The sequence below is a fragment of the Rhinolophus sinicus genome, chromosome 9, assembly GCF_057876585.1.
Source record: "Rhinolophus sinicus isolate RSI-liver-muscle chromosome 9, RSI-T2T, whole genome shotgun sequence".
Lineage (NCBI taxonomy): Eukaryota > Metazoa > Chordata > Mammalia > Chiroptera > Rhinolophidae > Rhinolophus > Rhinolophus sinicus.
In genome coordinates, this window is record NC_142509.1 from 19467985 (window position 1) to 19493750 (window position 25766).

At 47.5% G+C, this 25766-nt stretch overlaps 1 protein-coding gene and 4 gene segments (V, D, J or C); all 5 read right to left on the reverse strand.

The window, feature by feature from the left end:
- Positions 1-11004, reverse strand: part of LOC148757294 (immunoglobulin lambda-1 light chain-like) — a 150457-nt gene extending 139453 nt beyond the window's left edge. Inside the window, 2 exon segments of the V gene segment in view lie at positions 10397-10692; positions 10846-11004. Coding sequence covers positions 10397-10692; positions 10846-10891 — 342 coding nt within the window.
- Positions 1-25766, reverse strand: part of LOC109439166 (immunoglobulin lambda-1 light chain-like) — a 556184-nt gene that overhangs the window by 160819 nt on the left and 369599 nt on the right. The window lies entirely within an intron of this gene.
- LOC109439815 (putative non-functional immunoglobulin lambda variable 1-50) overlaps positions 1-25766 on the reverse strand; it is a 364704-nt gene that overhangs the window by 152048 nt on the left and 186890 nt on the right.
- LOC141569198 (immunoglobulin lambda variable 2-18-like) overlaps positions 1-25766 on the reverse strand; it is a 197741-nt gene that overhangs the window by 123480 nt on the left and 48495 nt on the right.
- On the reverse strand, positions 58-761 carry LOC148757297 (immunoglobulin lambda variable 3-9-like). The segment is given in 2 exon segments: positions 58-374; positions 634-761. Coding segments are annotated over 2 exon segments (363 nt in total).

A 25766-nucleotide genomic window follows, 5' to 3' on the forward strand; every position in this document is an offset into this window, starting at 1 on the left:
GAGCTCGAGAAGAGCATAACACAGACTGGGACAGCGGTTTGTGTCTCACTTCCCCCATCAGCCTGTGTCACTGTGAGCATCACCACTGCTGTCCCACACCTGACAGTAATAGTCAGCCTCGTCCTCGGCCCGGGCCCCGCTGATGGTCAGGGTGGCCGTGTTCCCCGAGTTGGAGCCGGAGAATCGGTCAGGGATCCCTGAGGGCCGCTCATTATCATCATAGATGACCAGCACAGGAGCCTGTCCCGGCTTCTGCTGGTACCAGTGAGCATCTTTACCTCCAATGTTGTTTCCCCCACAGGTGATCCTGGCCGTCTGTCCCAGGGCCACTGACACCGAGGGCGGCTGAGTCAGCTCATAGGAGGCCACAAATCCTGCAAGAGAGACAAAAGAACAGGGGATTAAGGATGTAGGACTCCTTGTCAGGAGACCTCAGCCTGCTCGGCCTGGACTCAGCTGCAGAAATTTTGGGCGCCAGGTCCCCACTCGAATTTTCTCAGTCCCAGTGGCCTGTGGGCCTGCCTGTATGGCAGATTTTCTGAACAATCACCCCACTTCTGACAGATGCAGAGTCAGGGCCAGGCTGGCCCAGAGCCCTGGGGCTGGGGGTGGGTATGAGCCTGGAGGCAGCACCTGTGCAGTGAGCCAGGAGGCCGAGGAGGAGAGGGGTCCAGGCCATGGTGGAGGAACCCCGATTCTCAGGCTGAGCAGGTTTCTTCCCAGCCTCTCTTATCCCCTTGTGGAGAGAGCTGCTGGGTATGCAAATCAGCCAGGGTTCAGGTGTGCTGCCTGAGGACCTTTGTGGTTTCAGAGAAGGGCTCAGGGATGGTCGGGTGGCCCCAGCAGACCCCACAATCAGCCCAGGAGAATTCCCTCCACATGTAGGTCCCACAGTCTGGGTGGCTGATTTCTTCATTTAGTCTTTGTCTGACCTCGTTGATGGGCTGTTCTGGCCATGGCAGAGCTCAGAGTGAAGTCTGTACATCCTTATCCCATTAGAGAATTTTAACACTGGCGGTGGCCATATGAGCCTTAAGGTGGAGCAGTGTCCTACCCAAGATCACAGGTTCTGAACATCGGGACCTGAATATAATTCTCACCCTACCAAGTACACATGCGTTTTTAGGAGCCATTGACTAGCTGTAAGATTCCTGTGTTGCTGAGAGCTTCTGGGTCAGATGCTGTGCCTCAGTATCCCCAATGTGTGCTCAGTGCCAGGGACAGATACTGTGCTTGAGGATGACACAATTTTAGCACGAGTGGTGTGGCTGGAGAGGAATGAAGGACCTAGACCTTTGCTAGAGAAACAGGCAAAGTCCACAAGAAGCACATCCGAGAGACATGGAGTCAGAATTTTACATGTGTCAAAGGTGATGGTGTAGAAAATCTACACCTCATCCTTCAGGTGTGAGCTGGGGGTTAACCCCCCTGCATGCTAGAATCCTTGCTGCCACCCAGACCCACCCTCCTGCAAGGGGCTTTACCAGGTGACTCTGTACTGCCCCCTGGTGGTCGCTCCACACTGGCTGTGGAGGGACAGGGGCGTCCTCTGCCCAGGAGTGGATTCAGACCCCGCTGCTCAGGTCGTGATTCCTTGACCCATGGACTGCTCACTATGGGAGGAATTACTCTTTCCTACATGACCCTACCTGTCTCACACCAGGCACAAGAGGCCCAGATCACCCATGAAACTATGAACAGGCTTGTTTAGAAGAAGAGATGACCAGTCTGAGGTTTCCCACCTGAGGCGTTACTGTGCATATCTCTGGGGTGGTGGGTGGTCATGTGTGGGGTTCGGGGCTTGGCACCAGTGGACAGGGAACTCCGGACTCCCTTTTACTGCTGCTGCTGCTGCTGCTGAGTCAGAAGAGGGCGGTGGTGATTACCACTCAAACATGGAGACAGGAGACACTCACCCAACAAACGTTGATTTAGACCCACTTTACCTGGCAGACTGGCAGACATTCCATCCTGGGAAATCAGTGTGAACAGGACACAGCACCTGTATCAGAGTTTCCATCATGTGGGTGGGGCAGCAGAGGGGACACACTTGTTCAGGTGACACAGTAGAAAGTCCCCACCACCTTCTACTTGTTCCTTGTCTTCCATATTCATTTAAAAGCAGGACGATTGATATGCTCAGCTCTCTGTTGGCCAGGACTGACCTTGTGGCAGGAGCTGGCCCATGGATGTGTCAGTCAGCTGGGCTTCTTTCCCATGAACATTTGCTCTTGTGGAAAAAAAAGACTAGGTTTATGCAGCTCCTTTCCTTTTCAAAATGGGTGTGATAGCTGGAGTTACAGCAGCCATCGTGAGGTCTTGTCAACAAGAATGAAAGCAAAACCTCTGTAGTAGGAAAGATAGACAAAAAGTGAGGAAGATTCAGTAACTCTGAAATTATTGAGTATCTGGTGAACAATAATCTCTCTCCAGACTTATTTTTGCATGAAAAAAACTGGGCTCCTGGGGCAGCCCAATGGCTCAGTTGGTTAGAGCGTGAGCTCTTAACAACAGGGTTCCCGGTTCGATTCCCACATGGGCCAGTGAGCTGCAACATCCACACGTAGATTGAAAACAATGAGCTGCCGCTGAGCCCCTGATGGTTGGTCAGATGGCTCAGTTGGTTAGAGTGTGAGGTCTTAACAATGACTTGACGTGGAACTGATGGGTCCTGGAAAAACACTGTTCCCCAATATTCACCAATTTAAAAGAAAACATGAAAATAAATACATTCCTATCATTCATGCCTCTAATTGTCAAGTGTCTTTTTAATAAAAAAAAATCCTGACCAATTAGGGAAACACAAATTATCAATCAATCAATCAAAATAATGATAGAGAATCGTGCCTTGTGTATGATGTACAGATAATTGAGATCAGACAAAAATGACAGCAGGTGCTGTGTGGAGAGAGGCTGCCGGAGGCCTCCCTGGAGGTGACTGAGGACCTGCTGTCAGGATGGGAAGGTGGAACCAGTAACAGGAAGTGTGTTTGGCGAGAGCAGCGTCAGTGCCCTGTGGGGAAGAGTTGGTTTGTCTGAGGATGAAAGACAGTGAGAAATTAAGTTGTGACAAGAAACCAGTTCAGTTTTAATGTGATGGAAATCTATAATATTTAGGGATGTGTTGCAGAGATGTGACATCACACTGAACACACACAATTGGCCCAGGAATCAGAGGAGCTAAAGAACGTTCCAGGGGAAGGTGGAGCCATTGCAATGTGGCCACTGCCCCGTGTCAACCACATGAGCCAGGGGATAAGCCAGAAGGACTGTCACTCCACAAGGGCTGCTGCTTCCCCTTCTCTTTGCTCAGGAATTCACACAGGAACCTCTCTGTGGTTCACCTTCCCTGGAAACATACAGCGCAGAGAATTCTGACAGCACATCACTTCTGCTCCAAATTATTAACTCATGAGAAAATACCACATTGGACATGAACGAGATTTGAACGATGGACACCTCAGTTTATTATAATATGTACTTCTATCTCTCAAACCTTTGAGGTGACATTGTCATATATTTGCTTTGACATGTATTATAAACCACAAGATACATGTTATTGTGTTTTTGCATTAAATAGTGACATGTTTTCTAGAATTTAATATAATAAAAACTGTCACAGGCTGAGACTCCAGGGCGGGGGGGGAGTCAGCGTATTTTCCATCCCAGCATCTTTATCCCGCCAGCGCTACAGCTGTCCTAGAGGACAGGGGTCCTGACCTATCCCTAGAAAAGTCCTTTGGGTAGATGTGCAGCTGTTCTTGGCATCACAGGTGAGAACCCACCACAGCTGGAGAAGCCCAGGCTGTGCTTCATGTCAGTCCTGCCACAGGCATCCTAACATGCACCCTCTTACCTACTGGACCCAGCTCTGCACCCACTGAAGGTAAGGTGTCCTGCCTCCCCTCGAGGCCAAATGCATTCTGCTGACCCTTCAGTCCTGAGAGGACCCCTGTCATAAACCGTGTTGCACCCAGAGGTACAACGTTCACTGCTATGGTTCCATAGTCATGTCTGGTGTCCAATCTATGTTCCTTCCTTAAGCAGAGCCCAACATTGGAGCACAGGGTCCAATGGCTCTGGGGACACAGGCATCTCAGCCCAGCCACTCTCTCAGGGTGGTTTTCTTTCTGAGCGGCTCAGGTCTGTCCCAGCAGGTCCCCACAAGCCTGTGTTTGAGGAAACAGAATGTTGTGTCATGAAAATGACCTCAATTATGACCCACATCTGCCTCTTCCTTGTGGTGTCACTGGGAGGAGGAACATGAGGTTGCAAGGGAAGGAGTCAAGGTCTCAGGGTCCTGGAAAGGAACAGAAGCAGCTCATCCAGGCACCATGAGGATGAGGAGATTGAAGGAGGGAGTATTGGCCTCCCAAGTCCGTTGTCTGTGTCACTGAGGCTCAGCCGCATTGGCCAACAATTGTATGGCCCTCACCGTAGTGATACTCAGCCTCGTCCTCAGACTGGAACTTGGAGATGGTTAAGTAGCGGTCAGCCCCAGAGCTGGGGCCTGAGAAGCGATCGGTATCCCATCTCCCTCGCTGTGGCTCTTGTCACTCTTAATGCACATTATGTAGTCAGGGGCCTTCCCTGGCTGCTGCTGAAACCAGCGAATGGTGTAGGTGCTGTGCTCACTGCTCAGGGTGCAGGTGAGCTTGGCAGAGGCTCCCAGGGAGGCAGATGCAGGTGGGGGCTGGGTCAGCACAGGCTGAGCACAGAGACCTGGAAACGCAAAATACAATAGAGATGCTGAATGCACCCTGACTGGACAGGTGCCCCTCAGATCTGTACTTGGAGGGAAATATCGGGGAACAGGACCCCTGAATGCCCTAGGATGCTCCAACCTGTGGAGGAAACCAAGGACAGGAGGTAGAAGGAAACCCAGGCCATGGCGGGGAGGATCTTCCAGGAGCTCTGCCCTGAGGCTGCCCAACTGGCACTGGCCTCTCCAAGCTCCTGTCTTATCCTCTCTTCTTGCAGCTCAGGAAGGGAGGAGCATGAATGCATCTGGTCTCCATTCCCCAGTGTGTCTGTCTCAGCTCTTGTTTGAGCCCTGACCCTAAGGGCTTCATGCTGGTAGTTTCCTGAGGTCAGAAGGGTCAGGTGTGAGTTTCAGAGGAGAGAGTGGATTCTACCCAATACAAGTGTCTTCAAAGGAGCATCAGCCATGCCCTTTGCACTGACCACAGCCCAGGGGAATTAGACTTATTTGGGTCCCCAAACCAGGACCCACAGTGCCCCCTGGTGCTCCCAGATGAATGTCATCCTACCTGTGTAGCTAGTTCAACAGAATGACTAGTATTGAGCTCTGAATAGAGGCCACACCCTTGGTGAGTGTTTTACCTGCAACCCCTCACCTGACATTGTAATAACCCAATAGCAGCTTTATGCTGAAGGCACAGCCTGTCCTTCAGTCTAATGAGCAGGGAGCCCTCATTGCAAGTTAACGATTTTCCCAAAGTTCTGCCGATGGTGATGGTGAGTCAAAATTCCATTCAGGAGATTAACCTCAGTCTGACCTTTGAGTCCCCTCCCTGCCTTGCCCCTCTGGGTGCCCCATATCCTCCTGCTCCCCTGTTCCAGTCCCTCGGTGTCCCTGCTGTCACAGCCCTGTCTGCTGTATTCAGGTGGTCCGCCCTCCCTTAGTCTGTTCTGAGGAGTCTCTGTTCATGGTGTTGGAATCAGACTTTCTGATTAAAACAAGGGTCTGTCTATGCACAGAAGTGGGGACACTGAGATACCTATCAGTTGTCAAAGATTTTATGTAAAAATAATGTAAAATATATCAACATTTTATATTTAGCACATATTGAAATGATAATATTTTCAACTAAATGAATGAAATGAAATCTATTATGAAAACTGATTCCATTTGCTTTTCCTCATTTTTAAATATGCCTACTGGGAAATTTTAAATTACATACTCGTATGTGGTTCCTGTTTTCTTTCTATTGGACCGGGCTGCACCGCAAAGTCACAATATCAGCCACTTACTTCTGAAAGTAAGAGAGAGAACTTTCTGGCATCGTAAAGAGAGGCCAACTCTTGGCTTTGAAAGCGCAATGAGGGACCAAAAATGGCAGCGAAGATCAGGGACTCTGGGGTCAGAGGACATCAGTCCTGCTGCTGGGTTGGCCATTTTCTAGTTCTGACCTCAGACAAGGTGCTCATCACCGTGCCTCAGCTTCCCTATCTGTGAAATGGGGTGATGATGAGAATGCTTGTTCATAGAATATTTGAGATAAACAATTTAATAAATATGAAGTGCTGTGGATGTTGCTGATACATATTAAGCACATATGAATGTTTACTCCTCCTTCTATCTTTGTCCTTAATCCTCGTCCTTATTTAGTATAAAGAAAAGGCAGCAGAATAATGGAAGGAGGCAATTATGGAGGAAGCCATGGGATTGGAATTTTTTTTTGAAACTGGCAATATTTCTTGGCAACATCAAAATACACACACACACACACACACACACACACATACACACACACACACACACACGGTGCCACAGAATCACTGTCCCTTGATCAGGCCACAGGGGGCACATCTACCCAGTCCCCTGTCCTGTTCACTGGAAGTAGGTCATTGCAGATTTAATTAGTTAAGATGAAGTCAGAATGGACTAGGGTGGGCTCCAAGGCAATTTTACTGGTATTGCTATAAAAAATAAAAATTTGGGGACAGACACTCAGAAGGGAGACACCACATGAAGACAGAGGCAGAATCTAGAAGCCAAAGACACTGAAGGTGCCAGCAAACCCCCAGGAGCTAGAGAGAGGCCAGGAGCAGATTCTCCTCCACAGCCCACAAAACCCCAACACTGCTGACAATTACCTGAGACTTTTCCCTCCGAATGTGAGACAGTAAATCTCTATTGTCAGCCCCCCATGTTGGTGTCTGTTACCGCAGCCCCAGCTCCCACACAGGCCCCCGAGAAGACTCTACTCCCAGGGCCCCAGGGGCAGGGTTGGCTGCTTCTAGCTGCTTCTGTCTCTGTGCTCACAACCCCCGGGGACGGGCCTCCTGCCAGGAGCTTCCCTCCCCTGAAGCGTCTGAGTCTCCTCCCAGGAGCCTGTCTCAGTCCCCAGGCAGCACAGTCTCTGTTGTAACTAAGAACCTCCATCTTCCTGCCTTCTCCTGAGGTCACAGTGAGGAGCGATAAACATGGTCTCCGTTTGTCTTGTTTCGCAAGAACGTTCTGCAGTTTTCAATGCCAACGTCACTATGACATGAATACTCAAAGTCAATACTTCGTTGGTACCTGTGCACAGTCTGCCTCACAGAACTGTCTAATTGACACAAATCATATAAAAGAGATATGACAAGTTCTGAGAGCTAGGAACCCATGAGATTATTCAGGAAAAGCACCTCCCTCAGCCTTTATGTCATGGATGGTCCCCCTGAGGAAGTTACTTTTAAAGAAAACCTTAAAGATAATTTGGTGTTAACCAAGTAAGCATCGGTACCCAGGAAGGATGAAGGGCAGGGAGCTGAAACATTCACAGGGTGGAGAACAGGGCTGATGAGGACGTGGGAAGCAGCTCTGACGGCAGGGCCCGAGCTCCATCAGGGATCCAAGGCCGCTGTTTGCAGACCAAGCCTAACCCCCCACAAGGAGGAGAAGCCCACCTCCCCAAGATCTGCTTTCCTGAGTAACATGGCAGTCAGGCCCTTGTCAAGTGTCCGTCCATTCCTGTGCCTGGAACTGGGAAGAGAGGACACCTCTGAAAAGGGGGACAGCGCGTCCCTGTCCCAGGATGAGGTGGACCGCAGTAGCTACAAGCACGGTCTCAAGGTGACACATCTGCTCTGTCCCAGCCTGGACTCTGAGCCATCTGGATGTCAATGAAAAACATCCAACCTAAGACAAGCTTATAAGAGTTTATTTGAGCCAAACTGACCACAATTGCCAGGAAGCAAAATCTCAAGGGATTGAGAAAATGGTCCCCAAAACGGCGGTTAGCAGCTGATTTTACACATGAAATCAGAGGAGGAAGGTTACATGAAATCCACTGGTGATAGATTAAGGGGGTGGAGAAAGCAAAGCAGGGAAGTCTCTGGGATTGGATAAAAGTAAATCGGAGAGTCAGGTGCTTCTTTCACACAGGTGGGTACAGGACAGTTAATAGTTCTCACAGAGATGTTAACCAAGGGACAAGAATAAGAATGAGGGGTTCTGTACTTTCCTGCTCTGGTCCTGAAAAAGGGGTGACTGACATTCCAAGGATGTCATCTTAGGTGCAAAAGGACAACAGACAGGCCCACTGAAAGGCAGATTAACTTATGAAGGAAGCTAGAGATGTGACTTCCCGCCATGGCTCACTTAGTCATGATGTTTTCTATGCTTACGCCACCTTACGTGGTTATTTTCAGTCTCCTGAGCTCAGGTGTACTATGTGGCCTCTTTCCCGTCCACATGGACATCGTGTATACCTGCCTCCCCTGAGCAGTCAGGTGACTTCTGAGCACGCAGATCACAGTCAGGGACAGAGTCATTGTCCCAAGACACTTCATTAGCTGATGACCACAAGGATTCCCTTTACCAGGTGGAGGGAGAGCAGCGGGGACCTCACATCTTTAGCTTGAGTGTAGAAAGGATCTCATGCCAGGGGAATGAAAACACTCTGGGGACAGAAGGGGAGTAGGTGCAGCCCATGCTGGTTTGAACTCACTTCCTCATCACTAAGGCGCTGTGGCAAGGAGCCCCCTCCCCCACCCTACCTGGTAACCACAGTAACAAATAGCCTCAGGAGTGGGCTGAGCCAAGAGAAGCTCAGAGAGGCTGGGTGTCAGAGTTGGAGCCTAGGATCTGTGAGGTTTGATTCTTGACCCCCCTCCTCATCCATGTGGGACTGTGTGCAGGACCTATTGGTACCAGGAGACAGGATTACAACCCCCGATGTCAGCTGCTATAACACAGGAGATGGGGACATCTGTCCAGGGGCCCAACTGCCTAGGGAGGTGAGTCAGGACAGACTGGGCCCCCAACCCAGATGGGAGGGAGAGGTGTTTTCAAGAAGACATCTGCTCTGATCACTGTGGTTCTTCCTCTGTATAGAATGTGTCTTTTCTCTCTGCTTTTATGATTGTCTTTTCATCACTGGTTTTAAGGAATTTGATTATGGTATGTGGTGATGTTTCCTTTATGTTATTTGTGCTTATTTTTTGTGCATATTGTCCTGCTTCCTTCCTGGAAATTTTGATAGAGTTCCAGGCCTGTGAATGTTTCCTTTTTCGCTGCATAATGTTTGTATTTCTATATATATATTTGTCTTCTATGCTATATTATTCTAGATTCAATAAAGTGAATGGAAACTTGCTGCTGCGCTTTCTTAGGTGGGACCTGAGCAGCATTCAGTCTTGGGCTGATTTCCCCCACAAATGAAGCAAAGCTCGTCTGACGAGTCAACCTGATGCCTTGATTAGGAGCTTTCCCACTCTGACCGCGGGACAAGCACGGCTTCTGATTGGTGTGTAAGCTCTGCACGTGCCCTCCAGTGTCTCTGGGTGGTTCCTCTTTGACCTCAAGGAGTTTGCTCCTAGGCTGAGGTCCTCAGAACTCATGGATGACTATTTGAAGTTCCCTGGAAGCACACGGGGAGAGGGAGAATTGTCTGCACTGGGGTTTTGGGGTGATATTCCTGGAAGTAAATGTGGGAGGCAACACAGGGTGGCCTGCAATGTGGTAACAACTGAGGACTCAGCTGGGAGGCCCTGAAAGGTCATCCTGAACTGAGGCAGGGACTTGGCATCTAGGCCTCAGGTGGTTCTTAGACCTGAGCCCACTCTCAGAGGGGCCATGACCTTGGGGGAGGCATCCTCTACAATGACAGCACTTCCCAGTGAGGGCTCAGCTATGAGCTGCCAGGGTCCCCAGCAGCAGTAGGAGGGTGGTTTAATTGTGAGGAGGGGACAGTGGGGGATTGCACGGTGTTCAACGCACTGGTTGGTTCTGTGCAGAGTCCCAGGCTGCCATGGGTCCTGGGGCTTCATGAGCTCAGATGAGCTGCATGGTTCTAAGGTTTAATCCAGGATGGGACCAATGAGTGTCCCAGTCACCATCAAGTTGATATCCAGGGTTGATTACCATTGGATGTATGTCTCCCTCTGTGTTTCTTTCTACTCACGCCCTCGATCCCCAACTCACACCCAGGCTCAGACAACACCAGGACAGTGCGGTCCTGCCAGCCCTGAATCCACTCCTGATTCAGCCTCTGCAGAGCTCCCTGAGGGCTGGAAGAGGGGGCAGCCTGGGGATTTCAGAACTGGAGACCTGGGCCAGACCTGCTCATGGCTTTGTCACCAGTCCTCCTGGGCTGTAGAAGAGTGTAACAGACACCAGCAAGGGAGTTATTGTCTCACTTCCCCGTCTGCCTGTGTCACTGTGAGTATTATCACTGCTGTCTGCTGACAGACAGTAATAGTCAGCCTCGTCCTCGGCCTGGGGCCCGCTAATGGTCAGGGTGGCCGTCTTCCCTGAGCTGGAGCCAGAGAATCGGTCAGGGATCCCTGAGGGCCGCTCGCTATCCTTATAAATGACCAGCACAGGGGCCTGGCCTGGCTTCTGCTGGAACCATTGAGTATATTTTTTATCCAGTAAATCTCCAGTGCAGCTGATGCTGGCCGTCTGTCCTGGGGCCACTGACAAAGAAGGCGACTGGGTCAGCTCATAGGAGGCCACAGGGCCTGTAGGAGAGAAGAAGAGAGGAAGCTTGAGGATTAAGACCCTCCCAGTAGGTCCCATTCTCAGGCTGTGCCTGGTCTGTGCTCAGAGTTTGGGGCAGGTCCAGCTCAGGGTCCTGTGGGAGCTGAGAGGCAGGCAGGGCCTGGGGTCTGTACCTGTGCAGAGAGTGAGGAGGGGGAGCAGGAGAAGAGTCCAGGCCATGACGGAAATGCCACAGGCTTGGTCTCTGACCCACAGAGGGGGATGTGGTCTCTAGGCCTCTCTTATCCTCTGAAAGGGTCCTCATGCAAATCTACTTCCTTCCTTTTGTAGCTTGTTGAGTGTCTCGCTGAGCAGAGAACAGCTGAGCTAATGGAGGACTTAAATGTGGGCCCTCCCTCCCATGCCTACACCCAGCTTCCCCAGAGCTCTCTGTGGTGTGGAGTGAGACAGTGCTGACCCCTCACCCAGCACCTGCACACCCAGCTCAGGCTCAGCCCCGGCCTCCTCTCTAGGCCTTGGGTTTCCCTCAGTCCTTCTGTGTAGTGACCAGGTCATCCACGGAGGTGGGGAGGGACAGGGACGCAGGAGCTTGTAGGAGAGGCCAGAAATCATGACCAGATACAGAGAAATTGGTCGTGTTCCTTTCAGGCAACTTTGTTTGTTTGTTTTAGGAGAATCTCTGAGATCTAAGGCGAGACAAGAATTCTTTGATGACATCAGGACCATGATTCCTAAAAGGAAAGATTAATATATTGAACCTCATTTAAAAATCTTTTACTTTGCAAAATTTTCTAAGAGGATTTAAAAAAACCAGGTAATTGACAGAGGGAAAATACTTGCAAACCGCATATCCATGAGTGACTAGTGTGTAGAGTACATAAAGAACGGTCAATCTTAACAGGAGAAATACAACGCATTAAGAAAATGGACAAATAAGAGCAGATGTGTCACGGAAGAGGATACAGGATGGTGAGGAGCACAGGGAAGGATGCTCATCGTTATCCATCAGGGAAACGCAAACGCAAACCACAGGAGGTATCACCAGGCACCTATCAAATGGCCAAAGTAAAGCAGCGACAACCCGCAGTGCTGGCAGGATGTGGAGAAACAGGGTCACCTGTGCATGGCTGGTGGGGGGAAGGTGAAATGCTGCAGACACTCTGGAAGGGGTTTGGAAACTTCTTAAGAAATTAAACCTGTAATTACCATATGACCCAGCAATTGAACACTTGAGCATTTATTTCAGAGAAGTGACAACTTATGTTCCCAGAGAAACTATACACAGGTGTCCATGGCACCCTTGTGAATGATGTCCCAAAGTGAGAACAATCCAGATGCCCCTCCACGGTGGACGGTTAAACAGACTTTGGACCACCCAGACCATGGGTACTACTCAGCAGTGAAAAGGAAAGAGCTCTTAATATAATATCATTTTTGAGGAATCGCCAGGGGATTGTACTGAAGAAAAATTCAATCCCAAAAGCCTAAATATGGTAAAATTCTACTTTTATTCCTATATATCATTTCTGCAAAGACAAAATTATAGAAATGGAAAATTAATTAGTGGTGCCAGGGGTTAGAGGAGGGAAGGGCACTTCAGAGGGAGGAGGTGGGTGCTGTTACAGAAGGACAGCACGAGGGACCCTTGTGGGGATGGAAGTGTTGCGTGTCTTGACTGGCGTGTTGGATACGTGATCCTACACGTGCTATAGAATCACATCAAACTAACTACAGACGCACACACTATTTTATTACAAATTGAGTTAATGAAAAAGGAACAAAGAGCATTAGACAGAAATACACTGAAAACTTAAATAGGACAGTAATAATGGAAAAATCCAGACACCGAGAGAGAGAGAGAGAGAGAGACAGAGAGAGAGAGAGAGAGAGAGAGAGACAGAGAGACAGAGAGAGAGAGAGAGAAGCAGAGGGAGCCTGAGGGGAAAGGACACCTCCTCTGCACGCTGTCACCTGGCCCTGCCTCCCTGTCACACTCTCAGCCACATCAGCTCCACCTGCCCCCATGTGCAGGTCCTGTGACCTGTTTCAGCTGCTTCCTTGATTAAATTCTCAACAGCTCACTGATCCAAGCGATTCCCCAAATGATACAAAGGCACTAAATGATGTTCCTCCTGGAGACTCTGTGAAGGCCACAGGCCACGCAAGCACTTCCTGCTCTTTTTATTTTCTTTAACAGCTATATTGAGTATAATTGATATCACACAAGTACGTTTGATGTAAAATTTTACATTCTGACCCCAGAATCACCTGGCAATCTCTGAAGCCAAAGCCACGGGTAAGGAATAGACAACGAAAGGGACACTTCTTCACACTGTTCATTTGTCACAGTAACATGACAGCAGATGACAGTGCTCTCACCAAGACTAACCTTGTTGTAACCTTGACCTCTCCCTCATGGTGTCTCAGGGAGGAGGTAGGATGATGGGATTTGCAAGGGGAAGAGTCAAAGTTCTCAGGATCTTTCTTTTTTTAAATCCTATTTCTTCTTTTTCCTTTTTTTAAGATTTTATTGGGGAAGGGCAACAGGACTTTATTCGGGAACAGTGTGTACTTCCAGGACTTTTTTCCAAGTCAAGTTGTTGTCCTTTCAATCTTAGTTGTGGAGGGTACTGTTCAGCTTCAAGTTGTTGTCCTTTCAGTCTTAGTTGTGGAGGGCGCAGCTCAGCTCCAGGTCCAGTCGCGTTGCTAGTTGCAGGGGGCACAGCCCACCATCCCTTAAGGGAGTCAAAGAGCAACTTTGTGGTTGAGAGGATGCGCTACAACCAACTGAGCCATCCGGGAGCTCAGCGGCAACTCAGCTCAGCCGTGTTCAATCTTAGTTGCAGGGGGCAGAGCCCACCATCCCTTGCAGGACTCAAGGAGTTGAACCCACAACCTTGTGGTTGAGAGCCCACTGTCCCATGTGGGAATCGAACTGGCAGCCTTTGGAGTTAGGAGCACGGAGCTTCAACTGCCTGAGCCAACGGGCCGGCCCGTTCTCAGGATCTTGAAGAGGGACAGAGAGCAGCTCATCCTCTCTCCCAGTGGGACAGATAATGGAGGTAGGTTTTGGTCTCATTTCCCCTTTGTATCACTGTGGCTTACCTGTGTTGGCCATCAATTGTATGCCCTGCACCACAGTAATACTCAGCCTTGTCCTCAGACTGGAGGTTGGAGATGGTTAAGTAGCGGTCAGCCCCAGAGCCTGGGGCCTGAGAAGCGATGAGGGATCCCATCTCCCTTGCCGTGGCTTCCATCATTTTTAACCTCCATCACATACCGGGGGCCTCCCCTGGTGCCTGTTGATACCAGTGAATGTAGAAGTTGCTGTGCTCACTGCTCAGGGTGCAGGTGAGCTTGGCCGAGGGTCCCAGGGAGGCAGATACATATGGGGGCTGAGTCAGCACAACCACATCACAGACGCCTGGAAAAGGAAGAATTGAAAAATAGGCTGAATGCACCAGTCAGGGCACATGTTCCTCAGGACTGAATTTGGAGGGAAATATCGGGGATCAGGACCCCTGAGTGCCCTGGGACACTCTGACCTGTGGAGAAATCCAGGGGTGGGAGGTAAAGGGAAACCCACACTATGGTGGGGAGACTCTTCCAGGAGCTCTGCCCTGAGGCTGCCCAGCTGGGATTGGCCTCTCCAAGCTCCTGTTTTAGCCTTTCTTCTTGCAGCTCAAGAAGGGAGGAGCATGAATGCATCTGTTCTTCATTCCCCAGAGTGTCTGTCTCAGCTCTTGTTTGAGCCCTGAGCCTAAGGGCCTCATGCTGGTAATTTCCTGGGGTCAGAAGAAGGGCCAGGTGTGGGTTTCAGAGGAGAGAGTTGATTCCACCCAATACAAGCGTCTTAAAAGAGCATCAGTCATGCCCTTTGCACTTGGGCACAGCCCAGGGGAATTGGACTGATGAGTCCCCAAACCAGGACCCACAGTGCCCCCTGCTGCCCCAGCATGAATGTCATCCTACATGTGTAGCTAGTTTCATAGAATAAGTATTTTTGAGCCCTGGATCAAGGTCACATGCTTGGTGAGTGTTTTACCTGCAGCCCCTCACCCGATGTCATAATAACCCAACTTCATCCCTGTGCTGAAGGCATAACCTCTCCTCCAGTCCAATGAAAAGGGAGCTGTCATTTCAAGGTTAATGATTTTCCCAAAGTCCCGCAGACAGTGACATGAGTCAAGATTACAATCCAGGAGTCAGACCTTAGCACCTTACCTTTCAGGCCCCGGCAGATCTGCCCCTCACCACGTCCCATATCCTTTTCCTCCCCTTTCCCAGGCTTCTTGAGCCCCTCCTGTCACAACCCTCAGGGAGGACAGAGCATCTGAATAGCACTCATGTATTCACGGTGTGGGAATCTGCATTTCCCAATATAACACAGGTCTGTCTGTGCACAGAGATAGAGATACTCTCTCTGCTCCCTCATGGCCGACAACACAGGCCCGTATGTCAGCAGGACATTGGGAATCATGTGACTGGTCGGGCTCCTCGTGCCAGGCTCAACTCCTGACATTTACATACATGAAGATTTCTTTCTATCATGGTCAGGACAATTCAGCTTGGATAGTGTTGGTATAGGAAGAGAAACCCTTTAAGTTTATGAAGCATAACTGGCAGGAAAGCATGTTTCCCTGAATATCCCAGACAAATGTACCTGTTTTCACCTAGTATTGCTGAGGGTGTGATGAATTAAACTCACTGACAAAAGCTGGAGACGTTGTTCATAGAAATGATGTGTGAAGCACTGAGGTGATAGTTGTACAGAGACAGAAGGACCACAGCTCAACCCTCAGAGTTTGGTCTAAAGAATCAGTTGAAGATAAGGGGAGGCCGCCTGCCTGAGACAGGCCCACTGTTGTTCCCAGGGGCAGGTGACACATGGTTCCTCTCCTCCCTTCCCACAGATGCTTCCACTCCTCACACCTAACATCTCAGAGTCTCCCCATGGGGCCCCTCTGTCCTCTCCTGTAGGCCGGTTCTCACTCCTGTGCTGTGGGTCATGACATGAGAGGCAATCTGTTAGTACTGTCCTGGGAGATTTGACCTTCAGAAACACAGAGGCAAATATTTCTCTGTGTGGACAATAGCAGCACGTCATCCAACTGGCTGAGGCAGAAAGAGCAGTCACTTCTTCGGTCTGTCTTGAGAGGGGTCCCCATCATAGCTGAGCCAGGTCAATAAAATATTCCTTATGATCCTCCTTCCCTCTAGATTTCTGCACAAAACATAACTTTATGATTTGTCATGAGTTCATGGAAATGATCTTCCCATGAAAGGGGACACTTGTAACAATATTTGTAAAAAAAATGTCACAAGCACTGTTGTCATTCTTTATACTGACTAATAATAAAATGTGTTTGAGAGCTCAGATTAAAGCAGTGTGGAGGTTCCTCAAAAAGTTACAAACAGAATTACCGTATGACCCAGCAATCCCTCTCCTGGGTATCTACCCAAAAAATCTGAAAACTTTTATCCATAAAGACACGTGTGCTCCAATGTTCATTGCAGCTTTGTTTACGGTGGTCAAGACATGGAAACAACCAAAATGTCCTTCAATGAATGGGTAAAGAAGTTGTGGTATATATACACAATGGAATACTATTCGGCGGTAAGAAAAGATGATATAGGAACATTTGTGACAACATGGATGGATCTTGAGAGTGTAATGCTGAGCGAAATAAGTCAGACAGAAAAACCAGAGAACCATGTGATTTCACTGATATGTGGTATATAAACCAAAAACAACAAAAGAACAAGACAAACAAATGAGAAACAGAAACTCATAGACACAGACAATAGTTTAGTGGTTACCAGAGGGTAAGGGGGTTAGGGGGTGGGAGATGAGGGTGAGAGGGATCAAATATATGGTGATGGAAGGAGAACGGACTCTGGGTGGTGAACACACAATGGGATTTATAGATGATGTAATACAGAATTGTACACCTGAAATCTATGTAATTTTACTAACAATTGTCACCCCAATAGATTAAAAAAAAAAGAAGTTGTGGTATGTATACACAATGGAATACTATTCGGCAGTAAGAAAAGATGAAATAGGAACATTTGTGACAACATGGGTGGATCTTGAGAGAGTAATGCTGAGCGAAACAAATCAGAGAGAAAAAGCGGAGACCCATATGATTTCACTGATACGTGGTATTTGCTTTTCTTCTAATGAGAAATCTGCTGAAAACTTAACTTTTGTCTACTGAATGTTTTGTGTCTTTTCTCTTTTGCTACTTTAAGATCGATCTTTTTTACTGGCTTAAGCAATTTGGTATTTATGTGTATTGGGGTTTTTTTTGTTCCTGGTAGGTTTTTTGTTGTTGTTGTTGTTGTCCATGGTTTTTTTTGTGTGGATTGTGGGCTTAGATTTTCATCAAATGTAGGACATTTTTGGCCATTATGTCTTCAAATCCTTTTTCTTTTTTCTTTTTTTAAATTAAATTTATTGGGGTGACAATTGTTAGTAAAATTACATAGATTTCAGGTGTACAATTCTGTATTACATCATCTATAAATCCCATTGTATGTTCATCACCCAGAGTCAGTTCTTCCATCACCATATATTCGATCCCCCTTACCCTCACCTCCCCCCCCACCCCCCTTACCCTCTGGCAACCACTAAACTATTGTCCGTGTCTATGAGTTTCTGTTTCTCATTTGTTTGTCTTGTTCTTTTGTTGTTTTTGGTTTATATACCACATATCAGTGAAATCACATGGTTCTCTGCTTTTTCTGTCTGACTTGTTTCGCTCAGCATTACTCTCTCAAGATCCATCCATGTTGTCACAAATGTTCCTATGAAACTTAAAAGCTTCTGCACAGCAAAAGAAACCATTGACAAAATAAAGAGGCCACCAACTGAATGGGAGAAGATTTTTGCTAACAGTGCCTCCGATAAGGGGCTAGTATCCAGAATATACAAGGAACTCATGCAACTCAACAACAAAAAAACAAACAACCCAATTGAAAAATGGGCAGAGGACTTGAAGAGACATTTCTCCAAAGAGGACATACAAATGGCAAATAAACATATGAAAAAATGCTCAACATCACTAATCATCAGAGAAATGCAAATCAAAACCACAATGAGATATCACCTCACCCCAGTCAGAATGGCTATCATCAACAAGACAAATAGTAACAAATGTTGGAGAGGTTGTGGAGAAAAAGGAACCCTCATAAACTGTTGGTGGGAATGCAGACTGGTGCAGCCGTTATGGAAGGCAGTGTGGAGGTTCCTCAAAGAATTACGAATAGAATTGCCGTATGACCCAGCAATCCCTCAAATCCTTTTTCTATCCTCACCCCAACTTCTCATTGTTTGGGATTCCAATTAAATCCATAATTGAGTACTTGAAGTTTTTTTACAACTTAGAGATTCTTGGCTCATTTTCTAAAGTTTATTTTGCTCTATCATTTGCAGTTTCTATTGCTGTATCTTCAAGTTCACTCATTTAGTTTTCTATAGTATTGCATCCGCTGGTAATCTCAACCCCTATATTTTAAAGCTGAGACACTAGTTTTCATCGATAAAAGTTGCATTTGAATCTTTTTCTGTTTTTCTCTGTCTCCTTTTAACATGTTCAGTCATTCAGACTAAATTTGAACTAAAGACTGCAACATCAGCTCTTATTTAAATATCCAGGCTTCTCACCTGTCCTATAGATTTCAGATTTGCCAGCCCCACTACTGCAAGAGGTATTACTTAAAATATATACCTCTCTTCCATATATATATATTTTTTTTCTTTGAACGCTTTACTACATTTTATAGGCATTAACAAATGAAAACATTTCTATATTTATCCTTGTATTTACCATCTCTGATGCTTTGTATTTCTTTGTGTAGATTCACATTTCTGTGTATTATCATTTCCATCCATCTGAACAGTGTCCTTTACTATCACATATAAAGATCTGCTGGTGATCGATTCTGTGAGACTTAGCAGCCTGACAAAGTTTTACATTGGTTTCATTTTTGACTGATCATTCACTAGATAAAAAGTTCCAGGTTGACAGGTGTTAGTGCTTTAAAGGTGTTGCTCCACTATCTACTTGTTTGCATTACTTTAATGAGAATTCTGATTGTATCATGCTTGTCGCTCTGTATACAATGTGTCTTTTTCCTCTGGCTCCTTTTAATAGTGTCTCTACATCATTGGTTTGTAGCAATTCCATGATGTGTTTTGGTGCTGCTTCCCTGTTTCCTGAGCCTGAGCTTTGTTGAGTTTTTTGGATATGTTTGTTTATGGGTCTTACCAACTTTGGGAAAGTATTGGCTATTATTTCTTCAAACATTTTCTCTATTTACTACCCTTCCTCTTCTGGTCTCCCTCAGGGACCCAACTTACACACTATTTAGACTGTGTGACGTTGTGCTACACTCACTGAAGCTTATTGATTTATTCAGTCTTTTCCTTTCTGTGCTTTATTTTAAATAGTTTCAATCACCATGTCCTCAAATTCACTAATCTCTGTTTTTCAGGATATAATCTGATGACAATCTCTCCCAGTCTTTTTTTATTTTGTTTTGTTTTGCTTTTAATCTCAGACCATGAACTTCATCTTCAAAACTTTGATTTGGTATTTTTAGAACGTCTTCCCTATCTGTTCCTAACATGTTCAATCTTCCCTCTACTCACAATAAAAATTAAATATGATTGTTCATGTATCCCCAGTTGGTACCGCCTCTGTAGAGCTGCCTGAAGGCTGGGAGGAGGGGCAACCTGGGAATCTCCTATCTGGGGACCTGGGCCACCCCTGCGCATGGCTTTGTCTACAACCCTCCTGTGGCTGGAGGAGTGTGTGACACAGATGGGGAAGGAGGGTTTGTGTCTCACTTCCCCATCTGCCTGTGTCACTGTGAGCTTTCTTACTCTTGTCCCACACAGCACAGTAATAATCAGACTCATCTTCGGCCTGCGTCCCGCTGATGGTCAGGATGGACGTGTCGTCTGGGTATGAGCTAGAGAACCGGTCAGGGATCCCTGACGACCGGTTATTGTTACCATAGATGAGAAGTACAGGGGCCTGGCCAGGCTTCTGCTGGTACCAGTTAGCATAATAGCTTTTCAGGATCTCTCCTTGGCAGGTGATGCTGGCCATCTGTCCCAAGGACACAGACGCTGCGGCTGGCTGAGTCAGGTCAGAGGAGATCACAGAACCTGTAAGAGAGGAAAGAAGAGGTGAGGGTGAGGGTGAGGGTCTCATTCCCAGAGAGTGCACACCCTGCAGCATCGCCTGTGCTGAGCTAAAGACCAAGTCCAGGCTGCTCCCTGATTTCTTTGGGGGCTGAGCCCTGCGGGGCAGCACCTGTGCAGAGGGTGAGGAGGGGTAGCAGGAGAGGGGCCCAGGCCATGGTGAAGACACCCCAAGCTCTGCCTATGAGCTTTCAGCTGGGGATGTGGTCTCCAGGCTTCTCTTATCCTCTGTAAGGAGGGGGCCTCATGCAAATCTACTTCCTGTCTCCTTCTGGCCTTGTGCATATCTCCTTGCTGAGCAGAAAAGGAGGCTTTGCAATTGGCTCTATTCACAAGACCTGTACCAGGTTCCCCAGAACTCTCTGGTCTTCAGAGAGAAAGTGCTGTCCCCTGACCCAGCACCTGCACACTCACCTCAGCCTGCGCCTGAGCCCTGGGCCTCCTCTCTGGGATTGGGGCGCCCCTCATTCCTCCTCTCTAGTGGTAAGATCATCCATGGAGATGGGGGGAAGTGCTGTAAGAACAGTGGTCATGAATGTGTGTAAAAGACCAGATCCCATGATCAGAAACAGTGAAATTGGTCAGGAACCTCACAGGTAATCGTTTTTTATGTTTTAGAAAAAGAATAGGAATATTTTGGGGACCTAGAATTTGGCGAAATGTCTTGATGACCCCAGATCCTTGATTCACAAAAGGAGGGAATGATGTATTGGACCACATCAAAATTGATGTTTTGCTTTGCAAAACTGTCTAAAGAGACACAGACAATAGTTTAGTGGTTACCAGAGGATAAGGGGGCAGGGGATGGGAGACAAGGGTAAGAGGGGATCAAATATATGGTGATGGAAGGAGAACTGACTCTGAGTGGTGAACACACAATGGGATTTATAGAGGATGTAATACAGAATTGTACACCTGAAATCTATGTAATTTTACTAACAATTGTCACCCCAATAAACGTTAAAAAAAACTGTCTAAAGAGAATTACAAAACAACTAATGGAGAAAAGATTTTCAAAGAAATATCCAATGAACAAGTAGTATATAGAGTGTAAAAAGAACACGCAAAACTAAAAAGAAAAAGAAAACAAAACTAACGAAATACATTTATTAAATGAGCAATGGTCAAGAGCAGACGTATCATGGAAGAAGATACAGAGATGGCAAAAACCACATGGAAATATGTTCATCATTACCCATTAGGCAAATGCAAATTAAAACCACAGTGAAATAAGTCCGATGGAGAAGGTCAAATACCATATGATCTCACTTATATGTAGACTCTAAAGATAGAATAAATGAGCAAACTAATGCGAAACATCTCAGAGATATAGAGGAAAAGGTGAGGGTTGCTAGATGGGAGGGGGGTGAGGATGAGGGAGAAGGCGAGGGGTCAGAAAGCACAAATTGGTAACCACAATATTGCCACAGGGATACAATAGACATTTTGGGGAATATAATCAATAATGTTGTAAAGATTTTGGAGGGTATCAGGTGGGCACTTGTCTTATAGGGAGACCACCTCATGGATGGTGTAGATGCCTGACCACTGCACTGTACACCTGAACTGAAGCTGAATAATACTGTTGTCAATTATAATTACATATATTTACAGTCACAGGATGTGAGGACAGCATAGGGAATGGAGTCAAGGGAATTGTAACAGCTATATACGATGTCAGAGGGGTAGTAGATTGGGGGAGGAGGGTTATCAGTTTGTGAGGGATGTAAATATCTAACTATTACGTTGTTTTGTACACCTGAAACTAATAAAAAATAATAGAATAAAATTAATACCTTGAATACAAAACAAAACACAGTGAGGTATCACCACATACCTATCAGAATGACTAAAGTAAAACAGTGACAACCCCCAGTGCTGGCAAGGATGTGGAGAAATGGGATCATTCACGCACGGCCGATGGGAATGGAACTGGTCTAGACCCTCTGCAAGAAGTTTGGCAGCTTCGTCAAAAACTAAACCTGCGATTAGCATAAGATGCAGAAAATGTGTTTGGGGCATTTATTTCAGAAAATGAAAAATGTTACCCTTGTGCATGATGTCCCAAAGTGAGAACAATCCAGACGCCCCTCCGTGGTGGACGGTTAAACAGACTTTGGTCATCCCGGACCGTGGGTACCACTCAGCAGGGAAGAGGAAGGAGGGCTAATGCAACAGCGTTTTTGAGGAATCTACACGGGATCGCACTGCGTGAAAAACATGTCAATGCTAAAAGGCTAAATATGGTAAAATATACTTTTATTTCTATGTATCATTTCTGTAAAGACAAGTTGTAGGAATGAAGAATTAATCAATGGTGCCAGGGGTTAGAGGAGGGAAGGGCACTTCAGAGGGAGGAGGTGGGTGTGTTACAGAAGGACAGCACGAGGGACCCTTGTGGTGATGGAGGCGTTGTGTGTCTTGACTACTGTGGTGAATCCTACACGTGGGATAAAATCACATCAAACTAACTATAGGCGCACACACATACACACACACACACACACACACACACACACCATGATGAGAGAAAGAATTAATAAAAAAGAAACAAAGAGCATAAGACAGAAATATACTGAAAAGTTAAGTAGAAGAGTAATAATGGGAAAATCCAGACATTGAGAGAGAGAGAGAGAGAGAGAGAGAGAGAGAGAGAGAGAGAGATATGCAGAGGGAGCCTGAGGGGAAAGGACGCCTCCTCAGAGCAATCTCACCCGGCCCAGCCTCCCCGTCACTCTCTCAGCCACGTCAGCTCCATCTGTCCCCACGTGCAGGTCATGTGACCTGTTTCAGCCACTCCTTTGGGTTAATTGTCAACAGCTCATTGGCCCAAAAGATTCCCCAAATGATACAAAAGAAGTGAATGGTGTTTCTTCTGGAGACTCTGCAAAGGCCACAGGCCACACAAGCGCTTCTTTCTACTTTTATTTTTTATCATAACAACTATATGGAGTATAATTGATATCACACAAGTACGTTTGATGTGAAATTTTACTTTCTGGTCCCAGGATCACCTGGCAATCTCTGAAGCCAAAGCCACAGGTAAGGAACAGACAACGAAAGGGACACTTCTTTACACCATTCGCTTGTCACTGTCACATGATAGGAGCTGACAGTGCTCTCACTGAGACCCTGACCCTTTTGTAGCCCTGACCTCTCCTTTGTCGGGTCTCAGGGAGGCGGTAGGATGACGGGATTAACCAGGAAAAGAACCGAAGGTCTCAGGGTCCTGCCGAGGGACCCAGAGCAGCTCACCCTGTGTGCTGGGTGAGCAAAGGGGACAGAGGTAGGTTTTTGTCTCACTTCCCCTTTGTCTGTGTCACTGTGGTATACCGGTACTGGCCATCAGTTGTATGCCCTGTACCACAGTAATACTCAGCCTCGTCCTCAGACTGCAGGTTGGAGATGGTTAAGTAGCGCTCAGCCCCAGAGCTGGAGCCCGAGAAGCGATCGGGGATCCCGTCCCCCTTGCTGAGGGTTCCGTTACTGTAAACTCTCATCACATACCGAGGGGCCTTCCCTGGTGCTTGTTGATACCAGCGAATGGAGAACCTACTGTGCTCACTGCTCAGGGTGCAGGTGAGCTTGGCCGAGGCTCCCAGGGAGGCTGATGCAGATGGGGGCTGGGTCAGCACAACCCAACCACAGAAGCCTGGAAAAGGAAGAATAAAAAAATGAGGCTGAATGCACAGTCAGGACACGTCCCTCAGGACTGAACTTGGAGGGAAATATTTGGAAGAGGGACCCTTGATACCCTGGGACACTCTGACCTGTGGAGAAAACCAGGGGCAGGAGGTAGAAGGAAACCCAGGCCATGGTGGGGAGGGTCTTCTAGGTGCTCTGCACTGAGGCTGCCCAGCTGGGACTGGCCTCTCCAAGCTCCTGTCTTATCCTTTCTTCTTGCAGCTCAGGAAGGGAGGAGCATGAATGCAAATCTGTTCTCCATTCCCCAGTGTGTCTGTCTCAGCTCTTGTCAGAGCCCTGAGCCTAAGGGCTTCGTGCTGGTAGTTTCCTGAAGGGCCAGGTGTGGGTTTCAGAGTGGAGAGTTGATCTACTGAGTATCTACTGAGTAGAAGTGTCTTCAAAGGAGCATCAGTCATGCCCTTTGCACTTGGGCACAGCCCAGGGGAATTGAACTATTTGGGTCCCCAGACCACACCCGCACAGTGCCCCGTGGTGCTCCCAGGATGAATGCCATCTTACATATGTAGCTGGTTCAATAGGATGACCTTTCGTAAGACCTGAGTTCACACCTTTGGTGAGTGTTTTACCTGCACCCCGTCTACCCGCCATCATAATATCAATTTCATCCCTCTGCTGAAGGCACAGCCTCTGCTCCAGTCCAATGAGGAGGAAGCTGTCACTGCGAGGTTAATGATTTTCCTAAAGTCCCCCGGACAGTGATGAGTCAAGATTCCAATCCAGGAGTTGACCTCAGAGCCTTACCTTCAACCATCTGCCTACTCCGCCCATCACCACGTCCCATATCCTCTTCCTCCCCCTTCCCAGGCTGCTTGAGCCCCTCCGGTCACAACCCTCAGGGTGACTGGAGCGTTTGAATAGCACCCAGGTCTTCATGGTGTTGGAATCTGCGTTTCCCAGGGAAACACAAGTGTGTGCACAGAGGTGGGGACACCCCCTCTGCTCCTCCAAGGCAGACAACACAGGGTCATGTGTCAGTGGGGTTGGGAATCAGGTGACCGTTGGGCTCCTCAGGTCAGGTCGGCTCCTGACAGTGAGATCAGGATTCCTTTTCTAACACGGTCTCGGCCATTGATTTGGACAACTGTCAGTATCGGAAGGGAAACCCTTCTATTTTATGAAACATAACTGGCAATAAACCATATTTCACCTAATGTCCCAGACAAATGTATTGGTTTTCAAACCTAGTACCGCTGATGTGATGAAATGATATCACTTACAAAAGCTGGAGACGTTGTTCGTAGAAATGATGTGTGAAGCACTGTGGTGATACCTGTGTAGAGACAGAAGGACCCCACGGCTCACCCCTCAGAGTTTGGTGTAAGGAGGCGATTGAAGATAAGAGGAGGCCTCGTGCCTGTGACACTCCCACTACTGTTCTCACGGGAGCAGGTGACACATGGCTCCTCTGCTTCCTTCCCACCCGATGCTTCCGCTCCTCACAAGTCACATCTCATAGTCTCCCCGTGGGGCCCCGCTGTCCTCTCCTGCAGGCCTGTTCTCACACCTGTGCTCTGGGTCATGACAACAGTGGACGTACCTTGTTAGTGCCGTCCTGGGAGAATTCACCTTCATAAACATGATCTGTGCTTGTGAATATGGCAAATATTTCTCTGTGTGGACAATAGCGGCACGTCATCCAACTCTGTGAGGCAGAGACAGCAGTCATCCCTCGGGTCTGTCCAGAGAGGCACAAAGAGGGGTCCACATCGGAGCGGAGCCAGGTCAATCAAATATTCCTTATGATCCTCCTTCCCTCTAGATCTGCACCAAATATAAATTTATGACTTGTCATGAGGTTCATTGAAATGTTCTTCCCACTGAAAGGGTTACTTGTAACAATACTTATAAAGGCAATTCACAGACACTATTGTCATATATTACATTGACTAATGATAAAATGTGTTTGATAGCTCAGATTCATCTTTAAGATTGTAGTTATTTTAATGCTGTGTGTTTGATAAAGGGCTAGTATCGACACATGTTATAAAAATTCTCTGTTTCTGGGTGGCCTCAATATTTCTGGTTTGGATGTAAAGTGGAGCAGCCCTTTGTCCCCTGTGAGGCCTGAGTCATGGAACCCTCCATTGCCCTCTGGTGGCTGTGAGTATATACTGCAAGGGCACCTCATTTATCCACTGTTCTGTCTGACATGGTGGCCATGATCCACACGCAGCT